At 39.9% G+C, this 21,493-nt stretch overlaps 1 protein-coding gene across 6 annotated transcripts in view; it reads left to right on the top strand.

Moving 5' to 3' along the window:
• MTUS1 (microtubule associated scaffold protein 1) overlaps nt 1–21,493 on the top strand; it is a 172,158-nt gene that overhangs the window by 90,155 nt on the left and 60,510 nt on the right. For 2 of the 6 annotated variants that reach the window (XM_078445378.2, XM_060653058.3), the window contains exons 4-6: nt 391–552; nt 9,871–10,005; nt 14,399–14,437. In XM_078445378.2, the coding sequence (XP_078301504.2) occupies nt 391–552; nt 9,871–10,005; nt 14,399–14,437 (336 nt within the window). Of the gene's footprint in view, nt 1–390; nt 553–2,341; nt 2,556–9,870; nt 10,006–14,398; nt 14,438–21,493 lie in introns of those variants that run through there. The other 4 variants (XM_060653062.3, XM_060653060.3, XM_060653059.3 and 1 more) reach the window with 4 other exon arrangements.

The raw sequence follows: 21,493 nt of genomic DNA, 5'->3' as shown, positions 1-21,493 counted from the left end.
ATAAAAAGTCAAGTCTATGGGAAGATTTCATGATTCTGAATATTTGGTTTGTGTTTTAACCCAGTAATTAGTACAGGAATTTAAGTTTATAAGCTTAAGTCTTTTGGGGTGCCTGGATGGCTCAGTCGGTTAAGTGCCTGACTTTGGCTCAGGTCAAGATCTCACAGCCCGTGAGTTCGAACCTCACATTGGGTTCTGTGCTGACGGCCCAGAGCCTGCAGCCTGCTTCAGATTCTGTGTCTCTTCTCTCTGCCCCTCCCCTTGCCCCACTCACACTCTGTCTCTCTCTCTCAAAAAAAAAAAAAAAAAAAAAAATTATTAAAAAAAAACTGTCAAGATGAATAGTAGAGAAACTCTTTTTTTTTTTTTTTTTTTTTTTTTAATCCCAAGGAAAACCTACATCCTTAAAAAAAGCACAGCCGTCTTGGGTGAATTTGCGTAGACCACTTCCTAAATCCAAAGCCTCTTTGAAAAGTTCTGCGCGGAGGGGGACAGGAAGCGCGTCCTCTGTTGCCAGCACCCACAGTGATCTGAGCACTTACAGCAGTAACTGTAAGTTGGTTTGACACCAGACTTCATGGGTCGTTGAAACCATAGTCACCAGGAAAAACTAACGTGCTACAAATAATTATCAGAATTTTGATTCTGCAATTGAGAGGAAATGTCAATACTGCTTCTCCTTTGGAACTTCTCGAAAAGTTTGGCAGGAAGAGCAAATTCTTTAAATGACCTTCTTTTCTGATGCACATGCTATGAAACACTGAAATATTTGTGTTGAAGCCACCCGGTTTTTTTTTTTTTTTTTTTTTTTTTTGCAAGGGGGATGCTAAAGTGTATCATCTGAAGCAGTAGTGTTTTTCGGTTTAAGGAATGAGAGCGATATAAGGGCTGTTGGAACCCAACTGGAAATCAGAATAAGGAGAACTTGTTTGATTTCTTTGTAAAAGACTGGATTTTGCAGATGTATGTTTTATAATCTTGTATTTCGCATGCTAGCGTCCATGAACTATGACGGGTGTAACTTCAAGCCTAATTTTAAGTAACGTAAACTCAGGATATTTCTCAAGTTGTCAGGGTGAGTTCTTTTCTCCGTGTATAAAATGGGTGAATCAATTGAGCCCTCTTTTTCATTCAAAGGATGTACTTGGTCTTGGTATTTGTTTGCTCTCTTTTTGAATTTCCTTACAAAATAATGCGCGGATTTATTACTTTGAACAATTGTGCAGTGTCTGCTGTGCACGGGCACCACAATAGATGCAGCAAGGGATACGGAATGCGAAAGAAATGGTCCTTCTCTAGAAGGTAGTTGAAGAGAATAGTTAACCCGGACGACTAGAATACCAGAGGTAATAGGATGATTTCGTGTGAGGTGGGCAGGAGGGCAGCTCCCTCTGCTTCAAGGACAAAGTGGAGTCCTAGTTCCTGAACCTTCTGCGTGGGGCACGGTTATACGGTTCCCATGCGTTCTCTCTCTGTTTTTTTTTTTTCTTACTCAAATAAGTTGTGGCACCACCCCGATTGTATACATGAGGTAGTTGAGGCTCAGAGAGGTTGTCGCTGGTCCAAGGGCCCTCGGCCAGCTCGTGACAGGACTCAGGATGTGAATGCGTGGAGGAGAAGGCGCCGAATTAATGAGCGCATTTCTGAGAGGTCACTGAGCAGCACCGGCTTGTCTCACATGACAGTAAGTGGCTGTGTGCGGCCACGCCGGGGCTATTAAAACGTGTTCCTTAAAAAATGAAAAAGGAGTAGTATCTGCTTAGTGTTTCGCTTTTAAAGCTCTGGCGTAGAAGAAAGAGGAAAGGTTTGCGTGGAACCAGTGATTCTCTCTGCATTTGAAAAGGTAATTCACGCGTGTATTGTCTTCAGGTGCTTGGCTTGCAGCTTTCTCTGTGGGCAGTGTGACCTTTCCAAGCAGCCTGCCAGAGCAGACTCTTCAGCGTGCCCCCGGAGGGCCGGCAGCAGTGGAATTTGTGACCCTCGGAAGCAGACGTGTCCTGTCGTGCCGCCGTCCAGCGTTTGCCATTGACAGCCATGTTGACTTGGCCACTCTTTCAGTACTGTGGCCGACTCTCCGAAGGAGGTTGTAAAATGCTTTTGTCCGTTCCTTTTTGTCCCGTCACAAAGGAGTTTGCCATGTACCCACAGAGCCTGTCTAGTGGCAATGCGTCCCCGTTGCAGATTAAGCATTCAGATCAATGAGTCTTTCTTAGTTTGATTTGCTAGGCGGTTTAATCTGTTTTGTGTCGTGCCTCGGAGCTTACGGATTTCCCCCCCTGCGTTCTAATTCAGTAAGAGCCAGCATGAGGGGTAGGAGAGTGAACATGGCTGCGGTTCCTGCTTAAGATTGCTTTGATCTTTTTAAATGACTGTACCAGGAGGATTTCGCAGTTGTACAGAGACGGAGATTTCTTCAAAAATATTTATCAATTCTACACTCACCCCACCGGCTGGTTCAGAGAGGCACTATGATGCTACCTTACTGACATTGCTGGTCCTGGGATCCTACAGCCTTTGTATAGTTCCTTTGTTAGCCACGCTTACTGGGAAAAGAAGTAGGTCGACGATTTCTGGTTTGATTCTTCTCTTTGTAAGCATGCTTAAGTTGTATTCAATAAATTGATTTAGCATCTCTTGATTGTTACTTTTGCACCTGGTGATTTGTTAATAGTAATCTGTCTTCGGCATGTTTATGTTTAATTTGTGAATGGTTGTAAGTAGAAACGGTTGTGTTATCTATTTTCTGTGTTTTCAGACTGTTAATCTAATTCAGTGGCATTGTTGACATTCTGGGCACATGAAATTACCTTATCATTAAAGACAGTTTGGCTTTATTTGTGATTAAATAACAAATAGTTTTGTGTATGTAGCTTAGAGTTGTATGAATACAGAAAAACATTTTCCTAGAAAGAAAACATTATATCTTTGATTATGTTTTTTCTCATATTATATGCAAAGATATTAAAAATGTGTGCCTTTTAAAGGCCTGTGAAAAAATCATTTTGGACTGAAAATTTTCTGTTTCTGATAATAATGGGTCATGTGAGAATTTAATCTTTTGATCAATGTTTTGATTCATACTGGGTTAAGCATTTAAACCCCTTTAAAGAATGTGTTCTTGCTTTGCTCGTTTCTTTGTGATATGATTCTGTTAGTGGTATCACTTAAGAACTTCGGAGATTGCATAGTGCTCTTGTAAAATTAGCTGGTTCTTGGTAGTTTGGTATCCTTTAGAAATAACATTGAGTTATAAAACAAATGACTAAATCAAGCTATGATAAGCTAATACAGTTCTCTTACTTGGAGGTTTTAGCTGGTTCTTTCTGTGTGTCCTTCTAAGCACAGAAAATTTAAAAGTGATATTAGCCCGAAATATTGCACAATGGTTTCTGTACCAAATATGCTCATTTGTAGAGTTTAAATACAAGCTCTTTCAGACTCCGCGAAAATCCAGTTGTTAAGATCATTGGATAAGAATACCTACTGTAGGTCTTGAATAGATTTGAAGGTTTGAGGGCCATTGTGTAAGTGTAGAAGGAAGTCTTTAGAGAGCATATAATTTTGCTCCTTTAGCGAGTGTGAAATCCAACGGCTTCCTTCCTCCGGGTTGGCCACAAAAAAAAAAAAATGTGTATTTTTGAGAGACAGATGGTAAGGTGGGAAATGTAAGAGATGCACACCAAAGCTGTTGGTACTCTTTTAGAAGTAGGAGAACAGGAAGGTAGCTAAAGAAACAGAGTATTCTTGACTTTTCACCTGCATGGCCAGCCCCGACTCAGCTGAGACATAGAAAAGGGCGTTTACCTCAGTCTCCTCCTAGTTTTCCTTACTCGCGGGAAGCTGGATGATCTTCTACCCTCCTAGCCCCAGGATTCTCACCTGATGCATGGGAGGGCAGTGCCGCATCATCTTCAGAACCTTTGCAGCAACAAATGTTTCTTCCACTTGGATTTTCTTCACTATAGTAAGATGGTGTCTAATAGTCTGGAAGGTGGGTGTTTGCGTTGTTGAAGTGATCAAGTTGATAGAAGAATTCCTCTTATTTACCCACAGTCCGAGGGCAAAGGAGTATTGTCTCACCCGCCAACACTGGTCAGTGGGTCAGATGTGTCTGGAATAGAGTGTTGAAAGGGTTTGAGGCTGCATCCGGGTTCGGAGCCAGTTTGTGTCTGACTAGTGACGTCTGCTGCAGGTGAGGAAGGGTTGGAGGCAGTCCTGTATTACAGGTTTAATACTTATGCACATCTGAATGGACTGTGTAACAAGCAAATACTATTATCTAGACTGGCATTAATTTTGTTTTCATTCTTTCAGTGTTTTTCTGGGGTATATATGAGACATTCTTGTTATTACACAGTTGAGTAACTTGGCTTTTGGAATCTGAAAGCGTAGACTTCGGTGGCGCCTTGATTTCAAGCCAGGTGGGCAGATGGTCTGGCATAGTGGGTAGCGTTAGACAGATTGACAAAAATATTCAAGAAAGAAGCAGAATGTTGGCTCTGTGCGTATACATAATTCAGTAAACAAAACCAAAAACTGATGTTAACCAGATGCCAGAATGTAGTACGAAATTTTGGTTTGCAAGTAAGTCTGGAACAGTGAAAAGCCCTTCTGGGATAAGAAAAGAAGGTCTTCTGTCTAGGTTTCTCTGAGAATCTCTTCACTTTCTCTTGAGACTCTGTTATCTCTCTTACTCTCATTTATTCCATTTGAATCCCATTTTGATCATGAGGAAATGAAACTAAGGATTCCAGAGAATCTATCTTTCTGGCATAATTGAGCTGCTAGGACCAAGGATCACCACAGAACAAGGGCAATTCTAAGTTGTTATTACAGCTGCTGGGAGCTGGGCAACTGTGTGATATCATGTATTGACTCGACAGACTGTCACTGAGAGGTCGTGGTCCCTGCAGCACCATGTAGAAGAGAATTCTGAGGATGACTGTGGCTTCAGTAGGACTATAATAGAAAAACCTATCTAGAAAGTCCTTCCCTCCTGCAGAGGGAAAAGCCACTCCTGCCTCCTATGTGTCTCCTTGACTCTCACACTGCTCCCCCACTCACAACATTTCACTTCCTCCAACTAGACGTGTAGCAGTTTTTACCACAACAAGCAATTCCCCGAGACGCCAGGTGGGTCGTCTGCAAAGTCCTGACCCTGTCTACCTGAGACAGCATCAGATTCCACATGTTAAGGGCTCAGTTTTGCAAGGCCGTCCTCCCCCTTGGAGATGCCACTTGTAAGTCCGGGTTGTCACCTGTGCTGCTCACTACCCGGGTGTACTTGGGAGGTTTCAACGACTCCTGTCTTGGGTCTGATAAATTGGCTAGAGCAGCTCACAGAACTCAAGTAAGCATTTACTTACATTTGTCAATTTACTATAAAAGGATATAATAAGGAATGCAGACAAACATTTGGGTGGGATTGATGTGTAGGGCAAGGTACACGAGAAGGGTGAGGAATGTGTATCCCCTTTTGAGGCTGCTACTCTCCCAGCTGCTGCGTGTGTCCACCAACTCAAGCTCTCCCAACTCCATAGTTGGGGACTTTTATGGAGACTTCATGTCATAGGCATGATTGATCATTAAGTAGATTTTTAGTGCTTTTCCCTTCTTAAGAAAATGAAGGGCAGGGACCGAATATTCTAAGATTCTAATCATGACCTGGCCTTGCTAGTGACCAGCCCCCATCCAGCAACCCGCATAGAGTCACCTCATTAGAACAGAAGATACTCCTTGTCACCTAAGAAATTATAAGGATGTCGAGGAGATCTGTGCGAGGAATTGGGGGCAGAGACCCAATATATATTTTCTGTTATCTCACAGGTACTGAGTACCATGTTTATTTAGTGAGGGTCCTGTGAGGGCATATGTACTCTTTCCAAACATGATTTTCAAACCCACTCATTATACATAGAGAGATGAAAGGAGGCAGGCAAGGCAGGGGCCGAGTCAGGACCAGAACTCGGTTATCATAGATTCTCTTCCATTACTTGAAACTATGATATTAACATTTTGCAACTTTTGCCACCAAGTGTTTATCATTTGGGTGTGATAGCTCTGGACAGGGGAAAACTGAGATACCTTCAGGATACCCAACCAGCTTCCTTGTTAGGAACTGAAAATAGAGGACAGGAGAAATACTTTTAGGATATCATGCCTCATAGACAAGTACATCCTTCAAGTTGGGGTTTACTAGAAAGCAACGCACCAGCTGGAGAGTATTTCGGGAATTGAAAGATGTGTAACTGTTGGTCATAAAAGTGTGTGCAGCCCAGCCCAGCTTGTGTCTGCTATTACTGAACCGGGAAAAAGCAAAGGCAGGCCATGTGTATATAGGTCGTCAGAAAGTGTGGGGGTGTGTGTGTGTGTGCGTGCGCACGCACACGTGTGTAAGTGTATGTGCGTAAATGACTGTACCTAGTCAAACTCAGAAATTGTATCCTTCTATAGGAATTTTGACCGTCCCATGTTAGAAAGTTGATGATAGATCTGATGCTAGACCTGGTGTTTATGCTGAGCCTGAAGCCTGGTGCTTTGTTTCCAGGACCACACCTCCTGTCTGTGTGTGACAGGGAGCCAAGGGACAGGACTATTGTGCCTCATGAGAAATTCGTCTTGTGCTTTAGTGAGAAATCCTTTTAGTCTGTTTTTTGGAAACTGAAAGTCTTTGTGTTTAAAGCTTAGAAACGAAAAGTATGACTAAATCTAGGATCATACGATGTTCTATTGGGTCTGTAAATTAAACTCAACTTTTCACAATCTGAATAGGTGACTTATTTTTTCTGCCGACTATAATTTTAAAAATGTTTCAAGAAAAGTAAGACTAAAATCAAATTGTTATAATACATGGTCAAGAGTTCAATAACGTCATTTACTTCCTCCCGGGATTTTGATCTAGCAAAACTGAAATGCTAATTGAAGGCCAGTATCCATTTTATGTGAAAATCAAAAAGATATGCTCTATGAAATTTTGCTTATGTTATCTTAAGACTATGAAATTCTGTCCCACGTCCTTTAAAAAGTTATGTTGAATTTTATAATAGCAGTATCTTCAGTATTGTCATTTACATTAGCTCCTTGTAATTTTCAGTTTCAGAAAGACCAAGTCTTTAGGTTCTGAGGAAAGAGAAGCGAAAAGAAGGATAGGAAATTGACAGAAACCTCTCAGTAGGAGGGACGACTCTGTGTTGATTTGACCTAATATTGGAAATGTTATATGGACACAGGAAGAATGAACAGATGGCTCATTGTAGCATGACTTGACATACATCAGGGAGGAATAACAGCGTGTCTTTATGGGTTTAGTTGTGACATCTATAAACACTGTTGTAGGAGTTGGGATAATTTAGCCTAGTGAAAAGTATCTGTCTTCAAATTTATAACATAGTCGTAAATAAGGTAGAATCTGACCCTTTTCTAATGTGGGGTGAAGAAAGGAATCCAGGTTGGTAATAAATTTATGATTAGGTGTTGAGTGTTAGAGCAGAACTGGATGCCCAGGACTAGGGGTTGCATGTCAGTTAAGAAACAAACAAAAAATCCAGTGGCAGGGAAATGAAGTTTGAGAACCAGATAGTGAATGAATGCACCTGTAGGTTGCCGCTCTGGCCCGGTAAGGCTGTGGTGATGTAAAAATGCCAGTGGTTTGTATGGTTAGCAAGGGGACCAGGATAAAAAGATTAACTTTTATGGGAAAAGAGGACCAGAAAACTTTGCAAGCATGTTCGTTTGGTTGGTTGGTTTTTTTCTTGGATGTGGAGAGAAAATGACAAAGTGCTGGGTTTATATTCTTGAATGCTGTGTAACATGGTAATTAATCTCTTAGGGAAAGCAAAATAGTACTGTTAAAAATCCTTATAGGAGCTAAGCTTCTGGACAGTGCACTTTTTCAAAGATGACTCAATTGTGGACGCATGTGGATTTAGAATGGTGTTTTAAGGAAACACTGATTTCCGCATCCCCCCCATCCCCCGCCACAGCTCATTACTGTTGCTTCCTTTATTTTTTTTTTTTTAAATACCACTTAATGAGATTTGAAAACATTTTTTATTTGTCTTTATCTGTACATGCTGGTACTATTCTTCACACTTTTACTGTGAGGTTTTTGACACTGTTAAAACATAGACTCCCCTGCCCAAAACACTGCAATAAATAATGGTAATGATGTTGTATTCCTAAAGTAACCACAAAGTCCACTCATGTAGCATTAGCAGAAGAACACTATTTCACGGGACTTCATTATGGATCAAGTTATATTGTGAGTGAATATATAATGTGAAAATACATTCTCACTTGGAGTTCACAGGGCAGGAATCAAGCCACGTTCCTTTCTTTTTCTTCTGCCCTTTCCCTGCCTCAAGTACAAATACAAATCTTAAGGATTCTATAGAGGATTTGGTTTCCCTTTATAATCCAACGGGAAGCCATAAATGAGACGTGGAGTTGCACCATTTTGGAAGACCCCTTAAGCAACTGTGAAAGATACTTAGTGTTTGTTTTGATACTTATTTTTTGATGCTAAAGAGCTTTAGTCATTACTGGGCAAAAGCAGAAATAAGACTCAGCAAGGCATCTATTTAAGTCTTTGTTATCATTGTTTCTCCATCCTTTCAAATGGTGATTCTGATGGAAAACCAAGTTGTAAAGTACCACCGTTATTTTTTAAAGTTGTATTCTTTATTCTCAAGTGTCACTTTCCCTTGATGTGCTAAGTTTGCCTTTTACCTTTAGTGTCCCAATGAAGAACCAGAGGCAAAATTAGAGACCATGGCAAAATGGAAGGTGCTGTTTCCAAGGATTCATGGGCATATTACACCTAAAGCATAGTATTTGCTTATGTAATTTTTCCCTCTACCTTATACCCTGACACATTCCCTGGGAAATGTTGTAGGTTTAATTCTGTGGCAGCCCCCTTGGCCTCGTGAACTGTGGTAGTGGACCCAGAATTAGACCACAGCCTAAACAACATCAGTTAGCATCATAGTGTCTCCAAGAGTTCTTGGTCTAGTCATTCTTTTAGTGCCTGGAAACAATTTTTTGGTTTTTTTTTTTTTTTTTTTATGTTTATTTATTTTTGAGAGAGAGAGCGCGAGAGGCAGAGGGGCAGAGAAAGAAGGAGTCACAGAATCCGAAGCGGGCTCCGGGCTCTGAGCTGTCAGCACAAAGCCCCACGCGGGGCTTGAACTCACGGACTGTGAGATCATGACCTGAGCTGAAGTCGGACACTTAACCCACTGAACCACCCAGGCGCCCCCCCCCCCTTTTTTTTTTCCTGAGAGAATTCCTCTCTGAGTAGAGAGGAAAGATGTACATGTCAGTTAAAGATGTTTTTCATTATTTAGGTGGGACTTACTTTTGTGTTTTAGCTTTAGGACTCAGGTACCTTGTTCCAGGGCAAATGAGGGAGTTTTACCTCCTGGATATAGTAAGGAAGGATCTGGACCAGCTCTCATCCTTGTTACTGTCATGGAGTTTGTACATCGTTGTTCTCACATTTCAACACAGCGGGCTGCCGTTGTTTATTATGATTAGATTATTGGCACATCTGCCTTGTCCCCGTGGAGATGGATGCTCTTCATCGCTGCACCTTAGGCGTGTTTGTTACACGGCACGGACGGCCGTATGATTTGTCTTCCAGCTTTGATTTGGGATGAAATCTTGACTGGAGAAGACACATAAACTTGGATTATGCCAGGATGCGTGGTCACGTTGGTTATGGCATTAGCTTCATATTGCTAATGTGCAGTAATAACTGGCATATTGTGGGGTGCTTAGTGAGCACTTGTTGATTCAAGGGGAAAGGAACAGATTGTGGAAAATCGATGCTGTATTTATCTATAAACTAAAATGTACGCTTCCGTATTACAGCTGGGAATGCCACTGTCATCAAGTATGAGGAAAAACCTCCCAAACCAGCATTTCAGAATGGTTCCTCAGGATCCTTATATTTGAAGCCTTTGGGACCCAGAGCTCATGCACACTTGCTAAAAACTCCTCCAAAAGGTATGTTCCTCACTGCAGAGAAAACTGGGAGAGAAAATATTTCTTAAGTCCTTACCTGGTAGAAAGTTAAAATTTGGCACCTAGGCTCATGGCATAGTGAACCGTTGTTTACAAACAATCTCTCCGAAAAAGGACACATAATACATTTTAACACCAAGGAGGTCAGTCTTCTTCACAGAGTCAGTAGGTTCTCTAGTTAAAACTTGATACATAGAAATCAGGAGACAGAACACAGGTATAAGGTGAAGATAATTAAGACTTCCAGAGTTAAATTATTCTAAGATAGTGATCTGGAACAATGAGATAGAAATGCACAATTTACTTCCCACCTTTGTTCCAAACTATTGTTTTCTTTCCCCCTGTTCTTTATCTTCTCCTTCTTTGTATTACTCAGTTAGTGATTGCCGTGGCTATGAAGAATAACTCTCGGGTTTACAAAATATATGGTATATACTTAATACGGAGTGTTTTCATGAAGCTTTATCACCAAGTCTGAAGTGGGTCTGAAGCACAGTCGAAAGTGGGTTAGTGCTTAGTGAACCGAAAGATTTCTTACCTGAAAGAAATAGGAATGAGAAACTTGAGCTGTAATCTCTGATCCATATTAGAGGTGGCGGTTGTTAGGTTTTTTTACAAAACTATTTTATTTACGCTACTAGTAGCTGGGATCTACTCTAGTTACTATGGGATATAATCATTTTATCAATGACAGGAAAAAAGATCTTCCAGTGTTTCAGTTTTCACCGAATGCAATTGCTTAGTTACAGAGCAAGAGGCAATTAATAATGATGGGGGAGGGGAACTAAAAATATGTGTGTACATTACCTCAATCCTGGGTTAAGATCTATCTAACAAATTTTCTTGATTTTTATTAGTCATAAAAACAAAGGACAAATAGATTGTAAATGTTTTCTTTATAGACAATTTCAATTAGAAAATAATAGTTGAAAGAAAGCAATACTGTGGTTTGTGTAAGTGAACAGGTAAGGAAGGCAAGAGAAGTAGTCAAAACTGGACACATAACATATTGCCAAGTATAACCAAAGAATATCTGCCTTGAGGACACCATTTACAGGCAGTAATTATACTTTGGCACAGGTCAACTTTTATCTTAGATTCAAGGCAAGTACAAGTCAGTAGTTACGATTATAAGATATAGTCATGAGCCTCTTTTTTGAGCCCGTAAGAATTAGGCTTTTGATTTGCTAATCTCTCTACTTTTTTTTCTGAGAGAGAGAGCGAGCCAGTGGGGTAGAGCAGCCGAGGGAGAGAAAGAGAATCTTAAGCAGGCTCCACGCTCAGTGCAGAGTCTGACATGGGACACAGTCCCAAAATTCTGGGATCATAACCTGAGCTGAAATCAAGAGGTGGACACTCAAACTGACTGAGTCACTCAGGTGCCCCTAATTCCTCTCCTTTTTTTTTTTTTTTAAATGTTTGTTTATTTTTGAGAGAGAGACAGAGCATGAGCAGGGGAGGGGCAGAGAGAGAGGGAGACACAACCCCAAGCAGGCTCCTGGCTCTGAGCTGTCACCCAAGAGCCTGACATGGGGCTCGAACCCACAAACCGTGAGATTATGACCTGAGCCAAAGTCAGACACTTCACCGACTGAGCCTCCCTGGCGCCCCTTTATCCTTCTTCTTTTAACAATGACTGAAAGTGGCAGTAGCCACGGTGCCACACACTCATATGTTAAAGTGTCGGGGAAAACCAGGAACACACAGGGTCCTCCTTTATTCCATCAACCACAAACAGCTGTTGCATTTCCTCCATTTTTTTCTCCGTAACGGTTTTGGTTTTGGTTTTGGTTTTGGTTTTGGTTTTGGTTTTGGTTTTGGTTTTGGGTTTTGGTTTTGGTTTTGGTTTTGGTTTTGGTTTTGGTTTTGGTTTTGGTTTTGGTTTTGGTTTTGGTTTCAAGAAAACTCAGGGCATAATGTGTACACTCTCAGGGCACCTGGGTGGCTCAGTTGGTTAAGTAACGGATTCTTGATTTCGGCTCAGGTCGTGATCTCACGGTTTGCAGGGTCCCAGCCCTGTGTCACACCCTGCACTGTTGTTAGGGAACCTGCTCAGGATTTTTTCTTTCTCTCCCTCTCTCCTCCTCTCCCTCCCTCCCTCCCTCCCTCCCTCCCTCCCTCCTTCTCTCTCTCTGTCTCTGTCTCTCTCTGTCTCTGTCTCTCCCCCGCTTTCTCTCTGCCCCACCCCCTTTGTCTCTCTCTCTCTCTCAAAATAAATAAGTAAACCTAAAAATAATGTGTATACTTGACTGTGTCTTGCTTTTTATTAATTTAGTGGCATATCACAAGAGCGTCTTCATTTTAAATGGCTATTAAATAGTCTATTTTCCAATTCCATACTTGTGGAAAATTTCTGGCTTATGACTATGGCATGTGGTACTGAGGTGAGCGGACATTTTTGAATGTGAACATTCATCACTTCAGATTCTAATGACTTCTATGAGATATCCCTGAAAGAGGAATTGCTGGTTAAACTGTATGAATCGTGTTGAAATTGTTAATATGTGACTCAGTACTTTTCCAGAAAGGTGTTGGTCTCTTACCACAGTGTGAGAGTGTCCATTGCTCATCCTTTTCCATATTTTGTGTGTACGTGCGTAAAGAATCCTGTAGTAACTTGAGGTTCATCACCTAGTGAACGTTTATCAATGCTTTCTCTTTTCTACACTATTGAAGAGAAAATAGGCATAAATATGGGGAAGGAGATTCTCCAGTGTGCCAGCAAGTTCTTATCTGTCCGTGGTCTTACATAAGTTTCTAATGCATCAGACGACCCCTTGCCAGATGGCATTCTGGCTGGAATGACATCACTGTGGGAATTTGCAGTTTTTATTGATGATGATAAAGCCCCAGCATCTGAAACATACACCAGTAACTTAAAAGGGGTGTCAGATGTCAAAATTGGATACTAAATAACTTCCAGAGAATTGGAACTTGATGATTCCACCGATAACTATACAGAATAGGGAACTCCAATGTTCTAAAACGTCTCACTATTGAATTTGCAAACTTTTGTATCACACAGTTTTTACTTAAGTGGGAATGAGTGATTTTCATTAATAATGGCCACAAATTTTAAGAGGTGACAGTGTGAAATTCCGCAGATAGAATGTGGCAGCTATTGTAGTAATTTGTAGGTGATGACGCTCTAGAAATGACAATCTCTGGTCAAGTGGAAGCACTTTCTAGTTTTCTTCTAGTGACTGATCTTTGTAGCTCTGTACTTGTTACCATCCCTTGTATTTTTTTATAAGCTTAATAACGTATAGTTAAATTAGCCAATTTTACAAATTTACAATTTTACAAATAAAATTGTAGTATATTTGATGATTTGATACACATACACATGGCGGAAGCACCACCCCCCCCCCCCAGTTGTGTTTCATATTGTGTCAGTTTGGAGAAAAAGCTTCAGTATTTTTTTTCTTCATAGCTAAACAGCAAGTGGGCTGGATTTAATGCCTGGCAGTTTTAGAAATCACACACTCTTGGCTGTCTGTCATAACGCCCTGCCCTTTTTGCTGTGTCAGCAGTGGAATAGCATGAAGTGTGTAGTATGTGTGTAAATTCAGCACTGTTAACATTCGCATTGCAGCTGTTCTTGACTGAAAAAAATACTCTAGATTTCCTATCATATTTAACTTGTGACCGTGAATTCATATCACCTTTAAGCTATCATTCTGTTATTTGGAAAATCATTAAAAAAATTTTTTTAATGTTTATTTATTTTTGAGAGACAGGGAGTGAGTGGAAGAGAGGCAAAGAGCAAGGGAGACACAGAACCTGAAGCAGGCTCCAGGCTCTGAGCTGTCGGCACAGAGCCTGATGTAGGGCTCGAACTCACAACCATGAGATCATGACCTGAACCAAAGTCGCCTGCTTAACCAACTGAGCCACCCAGGCACCCCTGAGAAATCATTTTATACCTAGAAGATACTTGATAGAGTTGACTCTATTTCACTGGTATTTCCCATATGGGACCTAAAATTTAGATAATGAACTGCTTTTCAAAATACCTTTTTTTTTGTTTAGAAAATATTCTTTGTTTTGTTTTTGTTTTTGAAAATATTTTTAGGGGCGCCTGGATGGCTCAGTTGGTTAAGTGTCCAACTTAGGCTCAGGTCATGATCCCTTGGTTCGTGCATTTGAGCCCCACGTCGGGCTCTGTGCTGACAGCTCAGAGGCTGGAGCCTGCTTCGGATTCTGTGTCTCCCTCTCTCTCTGCCCCTCCCCTGCTTGCATGCTGTCTCTCTCAATAATAAATAAACATTAAAAAAAGTTTTTTTAAAAAATAAAAATTTTTAAAATAGCTAATTTTTGTGTGATATTTCATTCAAAACATGAGTATTTTACAAATATTTCTTTAATTTTTTAGGTCCCTCAAGAAAAAATCTGTTTACGGCTTTTAATGTGGGTAAGTGACAACTTTAAATATGGAGAGAGAAAAAAAGTATCTTTTTGTAAAGTCATGTTATCGTTGAAAGCATTTAAATGTACTTACAATGATTTTTCACTATTTTGCTTAAAATGGAATTCAGGTTTGTGGCATAAACTCAACTGATTATGGCTGGGACCGGCATAGGTTAAAACTTGATCAGCATGATTGACAAGCTATCTGATCCCAAAGGATGTTTTATTAATAATCGATAATTTTAGTTTTTTAAAAATGATTTTTTAAAAATGTGATCTAAAGTGGAGAGCATACTTTTTCTACAATAAATGTTCTTTTAAAATTGGGTAGTCTTTCATCGCTAAATCTCCACATCAGGTTTTAATACCTTTTAACGATTCAGCAGTTTAACATTTTTCTGTTCTTTCTTACACTTCTACGGAACATACTTGGATCTGTCTCTAAGACAGCTTGCAGCCTCACCCATTTGAACCACAACTGGGAATCTAAAAGTTTTGTCTCTTGAGAAGCCATAAAGATTCATAAAGTGTATTCACTGCAGTTCCCGTATTTAATTTATAGCCAGTCAGGTCCCCATGTTGCCACCTGCATCCTCTTATTAAATATCCAGTTATAAGACAGTTACGTAGCTTCTACATGGAGCGAAGATTACAATGGCAATTTACAAGGGAGAAAAGTATCATAGCACATTGACTACAGTTTATCATGCTTGTGACCGTGTTGAGTGCTAAGAATATAGTGGTGAGCCAGAAACGAACAAGGGCCTTCTCTTCAGGAAATTAGGCAGGAGGTATAAATTTAGGATGCCCTGTATTTAGATAGTAATTAAAGAAAATAGGGTGGATAACGTAATACAGGTAATAATGAATATCCTCACTGTTTCCAAGTTGTGCCCAGTTTCTCAGCTTAATAAGGCAGGGCGTGTGAGGGAATTATATCACAATTGTTAACCTTTTCTAAGTTCTTAAAGCTAGAGAAGACTCAACCGTCCAAAGTGACTGAAATTCTAAAGTTCCCTGGTCACCTGAGTTTTAATATATTTTTACCAAATCTTTTCTGATTTAAAAACAACAACAAAAACTATTTTACACACTTGGAGATTTTTATTTTCTTTTGCTTTTTTAGCACATCCTGGTATTTGGGAGAAAAAGAGAGCTAATATGCTGTAGAATGACTTTATGTTAAATATCAGATAACCTTTGGGGTGCCTGGGTGGCTCAGTTGGTTAAACATCCAACTTCGGCTCAGGTCATGATCTCACAGTTCGCGAGTTCAAGCCCCATGTCGGATTCTGCGCTGACAGTTCATAGACTGGAGGCTTCTTCCAATTCTGTGTCTCCCTCTCTCTCTGCCCCTCCCCTGCTCACATTCTGTCTCTCTGTCTCTCAAGAATAAACAAACATTAAAAAATTAAAAAAAAATCAGATTGCCTTTAATAGGAAGCTAGATGGTATGATAACTCTGTTTAACTGAGAAACTTCCAGAATGTTTTCCAAAGTGCAGCATTTTATATGTCCACCACAGTGTATGAAGGGTCTAGTGTCTTCACATTGTTGCCAACACTGGCTTTTATCTTTCTTTATGATAGCCATTTTAATGAGTATGAAATGGTATCTCACTGTGGTTTTGATTTGCATTTCCCTGTTGGATAATGATATTGAGCATCTTTTCATTCTCTTTTATGGCTAATAGTCCAGTGTGTGTGTGTGTGTGTGTGTGGGTGTGTGTGTGTTTACTTGCAAGATATATATATCTATGGTAATACATATACATATATACATATATATGTATATGTATAACTTATTCTTTATTCATTTATTGATGGGCATTTAAGTTACTTCCATACTTGGCTGTTGCAAATAATGCTTCAGTGAACCTAGGGGTACGTAAATCTATTCAGATTAGCATTTTCAGGGTGCCTGAGTGGCTCAGTCAGTTGTGTCTGTTTCTTGGTATTAGCCCAGATCTTGATATCAGGGTTGTGAGTTCATGCTCTGCGTTGGGCTGCATACTGGCCGAATGTGCTGGGTTTGGTTGTTAACAAACAAACAAACAAACAAAAATACAAACAAAAGCAAATTAGTGTTTTCATGTTCTTGAGATAAATATCCAGAGGTGTAATTGCCAGATTATATGGTATTTCTATTTTTAATTTGCTGAAGAAACACCCTGCTCCTTTCCATAGTGGTGGCACCTGCTTACATTCCCACCAATGGTGCATGACGGTTTCCTTACATCCTCACCAATGCTTGTTATTTCTTGTCTTTTTGGTAATAGCCATTCTGATGGGTATAGAGCAGTATCTCATAGAGGTTATGATGTGCATTTCCCTGATGAATAGTGACATTGAGCATCTTTTCACGTATCTGTTATCCATCAATATGTCTTTGCAAAAATGTCTATTCAGTTCCTCTGCCCACTTTTTATTTGGACTCTTATTTGATTTGGTTGTGTTTCATTTTTGGTGTTGAATTATAAAACTTCATGTATTTTGGATATTAACCCCTTATTGGATATATCATTTGCAAATATTTTCTTCCATTTAGTAGTTGCCTTTTCATGTCTTAATGGTTCCCTTTGCAGTGCAAAAGCTTTTTAGTTTCATACAGTCCTGTTTGTTTTTTCTTTTATTGTCCTTTGTTGATGAGACAGATCAAAAAAATATATATATTGGCAAGACTGATGTCAAAGTTTACTGCCTATCTTTTAGTTTTATGGTTTCAGGTCTTACATTTAGCTCTTCAATCCATTTCAAGTTTATTTTAGTGTATGGTGTAAAAAAGGGGTACAGTTTTATTTTTTTGCAAGTAGCTTCCGGTTTCCCCAACACCATTTATTGAAGAAACTGTCTTTCCCCCACTCTATCTTCTTGCCTCTTTTGTCATAGGTGAATTGACCTATATGCATGGGTTTAGTTACGGGTTTTCTGTTCTGTTGTATTGGTTTATGTATCTATTTTTTCAGTACTACACTATTTTGATTACTACAGCTTTGTAGTATAGTTTGAAATCTGGGAGTGTGATACACCCAGCTGTGTTCTTTCTCAAGATTATTTTGGCTATTTGGGGTCTGTTGTGGTTCCACACAAATTTTCAGATTATTTGTTCTAGTACTGTGGAAAATGTTATTGGCATTTTCATAGGGATTGCATTGAATCTGTAGGTTACTCTGGGTGGTGTGGACAGAGTACAGGTTTTTGCTGCATCCTGTGGGTTCTGGAATGTTTTTCCGTTTTCATTTGTCTCAAGGTATTTTTTTTATTTTCTCTTTGAGTTTTTCACTGATCTGTTGTTTAGTAACATGTTGTTTATCCTCCATATGTTTGTATCTTTTCCAGTTTTTTTTTTCTAATTTTTATTCTAGTTTCATACCATTTTGGTTGGAAAAGATTCTTGAAATGATTTCAGTCTTCTTAAATTTATTGAGACTCGTTTTGTGACTTGTGCTCTCTCCTAGAGAATGTTCCGTGTGTTGTTGAAAAAATATGTATTTTTCTGGTAGTGGATGGAATGTTCTGTTTATAGCTGTTCATTCCATCCGGCTTAGTGTGTCATTTCAGGCTACTATTTCCCTATTGATTTTTTTCTGAATGCTGTCTACTTATGTAAGTGGAGTGTTAACGTCCCCTGCTCTTATACTGTTGGCAATTTCTTCCTTTATGTCTGTTAATACTGGCTTTATCTATTTAGGTACTCCTATGTTGGGGGCATAGATGCTTATAATTGTTAAATTGTTTTTGTTAGGTTGAACCCTTTATTGTTATGTAATTCCCTTCTTTGTTAGTCTTTCTTATAAAGTCTGCTTTGTCTGATAGAAGTATTGTTGACCGTTTTCTTTTTGTTTCTATTTGTGTGGCTTATTTTTTTCCCATCCTTTCACTTTTAGTCTGTGTGTCTTTACATCTAAAAGGAATCTCTTGTAGGCAATATATAGATGGGTCTTGTTTTTTCATCCTTTCAGCCAGTCTATGTCTTTTGATTTGAGCATTTAGTCCATTTACATTTAATCATTGAGAAGTATGAATTTATTACAATTTTGTTTTCTGGTTGTTTTTATAGTTCTATTTCCTTCTACTTCTCTTGCTCTCTTCCCTGTGTCTTGATGATTTTCTTTAGTGTTATGTTTGGATTCTATTCTCTGTTTTTTTGGTGTATCTCTTATAGGTCTTTGGTTTGTGGTTACCATGAGATTTACATATAACACCCTATATATATAGCAGTCTGTATTAAATTGGTGGTTACTTAAAGCACTACATTTCTACTCCCTCTCTCACAATGTTTGATGTACTTGATGTCATATTTTACATCTTTTCATTTTGGTATGCCTTAACTAACTATTGTAGATACAATTGATTTCACTGTCTTTGTCTTTTCATCTTTACACTATTTTTATAAGTGGTTGGCCCATTATTTTTACTATATGTTTGCTTTTACCACTGAGATTTTTTTTTCTTTCATTGATTTCTTCTGGTTATGGCCTTTTCCGCTTAAAGAAATCTAACATTTCTTGTAAGGCCAGTTTCATGGCGATGAACTTCTTTGACTTTTGTTTGGGAAACTTTTTATCTCTCTTTCAACTCTGAATGATAATCTTGCTGGGGAGAGTCTTCTGGTTGTAGGCTTTTTTCCTTTCAGACTTTGAGTATAGCGTGCCACTCCTTTCTAGCCTGCAGTTTCTGCTGAAAAGTCAGCTGATAACCTAATAATAGTTCCCTTACATGTAACTAATTGCTTTTCTTTTGCTGCTTTTAAGATTCCTTATCTTTTATTATTATCTTTTTAAGATTTTAAGTAATCTCTACACCCGTTGTGGGACTTGAACCCACAATCCCGAGATTAAGAGTTGCATGCTCTACCCACTGAGCCAGCCAGGCACCCCTCCTTATCTTTCATTTTTGACATTTTAATTATTAATGTGTTTTGTTGTTGACCTCTTTGGACTCATCTTGTATGGGGCTTTCTGTGCTTCCTGAACCTGGATGTCTGCTTCCTTCCCGAGGTTAGGAAAGTCTTGAGCCATGATATCTTCAAGTATATTTTCTGTCCCTATCTCTGCCTCTTCTCCATCTGGAGCCCCAGAATACAAATATTAGTATCCTTGATGTTATCTCAGAAGATTCACTAAGTATCCTCATTAAAATCTTTTTTTCTTTTTTGCTGTTGAGCTTGGATCATTTTCACTACTTTGTCTTCCAGATTACTGATCTATTTTTCTGCATTGTCTAATCTGCTGATTCTCTCCAGTGTATTTTTCATTTCTGTTATTGCATTCTTAGCTAGGATTGTTATTTTGTAACAATGTAATCTATCTCTTTATTGAAGTTCTCACTCTTTTCCTTTATACTTCTCTTGCATTAGATGAGTTTATTTATAACCATTATTTTGATCTCTTTATCAGGTGGCTTATCTTTGTTTCATTTAGTTCTTTTTCTAAGATTTTGTCTTGTTCTTGTGTTTGGAACATATTCCTGTCTCCTCATTTTGCCTGACTCTGTATGTTTGTTTCCATGTTGTGGGGCCCAGAAGCCCACCCCACCACCACCACCCCCCCGCCCCGGTCATCAAAATGAAGCATTCCATGGTGCTTCCTTTTTTGGGCTGTGTATTCATTCCTCTTTCATTGGATCCTTGCTTTTGTGGACAAACTGGTGTGTGGGGCTAGTCCTCCCCCAATTCCTGGAAGGATCTGCTTTGGAAGGGTACCATTCTGCCTGAGGCTGCCTGTTGCATGTTGCAGATAGAAGCTCCTTGGGTGTTGGGTGGTGGCGGGGGGAGGGGGGGAGACTGGTCCCAACTAGGGCCTCCTGCTGGGTGAGATGGGGCTGGAGCCACTTTGGAGATGTGTTGAAGAGGGCACATCCACAGGGGAGTACTGAGGCAGGGCAGGTGGTGCTAGTGATGTAGAGGACGAATGTCAGAAGTGGAGTCCACCAGTGTTGGGCCAGCTAGGCAGGAGGGCAGAAAAATGGCACTCACTGGCACTTCCATCCTGGAGAAAGTTCCTATAATCCCTGCCTCCTCAGCACATGTCTTAAACTTAGCAAATGTCTTTCATTTATAGCCCAGGTGCTTTTCAAACTGCTCCTGCTTTGCTGTGTCCCAGAGCCACTAAGTTTGTGCACAGGCCTGTTAAGAATGGGGTAGTGGTTTTCTGTAGTGCTCCAGCTCTCCTAGAGTTGAAGTCCCATTGATTTTCAAACACAGATGTTATAGGGACTCTATAACAAGGCCCTTAGGGTGAAGGTGCCCAATGTGGGGCTTGAACCAACCCTTGTTCCTCAGGGAGGATCTCTGGGCCTGTGACAGAGCTCCTGCTTGTGTGCTGCTGTGCTGGAGGTATGGGTCCCATGCATATTGTGTCTCTGCCCCTCTACCCTTCTTGATGTTGCTTTTCTTTTTATCTGTGGCTGCAGAAGAGCTGTTCTGCTAGTCTTGAGGGCATCCTCAGAGAGTTATTATATATAGATTTGAAGCCTTGCTGTGTCTAGGGGAGGAGGAGGTAAGCTCAGGGTCCCCCTCCTCGGCCACCTTGATCTTCTCTCTACTTCTGATGCTCCGTGTGGAAGCCATTGCTCGATGCAAGCTCACGAGGATTTATGCGTGTGTTTTCTTAGAAGATTTTTATACATTCCGCTCTTAGGCTTAGGTCTGTGATCCATTCATTTTTTTCAGTGAAATACAGGGTCCAATCTCATTCTTTTGCGTGTAGATATCCAGTAGTACCAGCACCATTTGTTGAAAACAGTAATGTTTCCATCATTGAAATGTCTTGGCACCTTTGTTAAAAATAGTTGCCTGTAAATGTGAGGATTTATTTCGGGACTCACAAATCCGTTCTGTGGATCTGTGTGTCTCTTTGCTAAAATGACACTGTTGATCACTGTGGTATAATAAGCCTTGACATCAGGAAGTGTGAGGTTTTTTTAACTTGTTCTTTTTGAAGATCTTTTCGGTATTCTGGGTCCCTTGAATTTCCATATGAACCTTTGGGTCTGTGTCAATTTCTGTAAAGAAGTAAGCTGGGGTTTTGATAGAGCTTGCATTAAAATTAAATTGATCT

The sequence above is a fragment of the Panthera onca genome, chromosome B1, assembly GCF_046562875.1.
Source record: "Panthera onca isolate mPanOnc1 chromosome B1, mPanOnc1 haplotype 2, whole genome shotgun sequence".
Classification (NCBI taxonomy): domain Eukaryota; kingdom Metazoa; phylum Chordata; class Mammalia; order Carnivora; family Felidae; genus Panthera; species Panthera onca.
The sequence above is the reverse complement of the archived record's forward strand: the minus strand, read 5'-3'. Positions and strand labels throughout refer to the sequence as shown.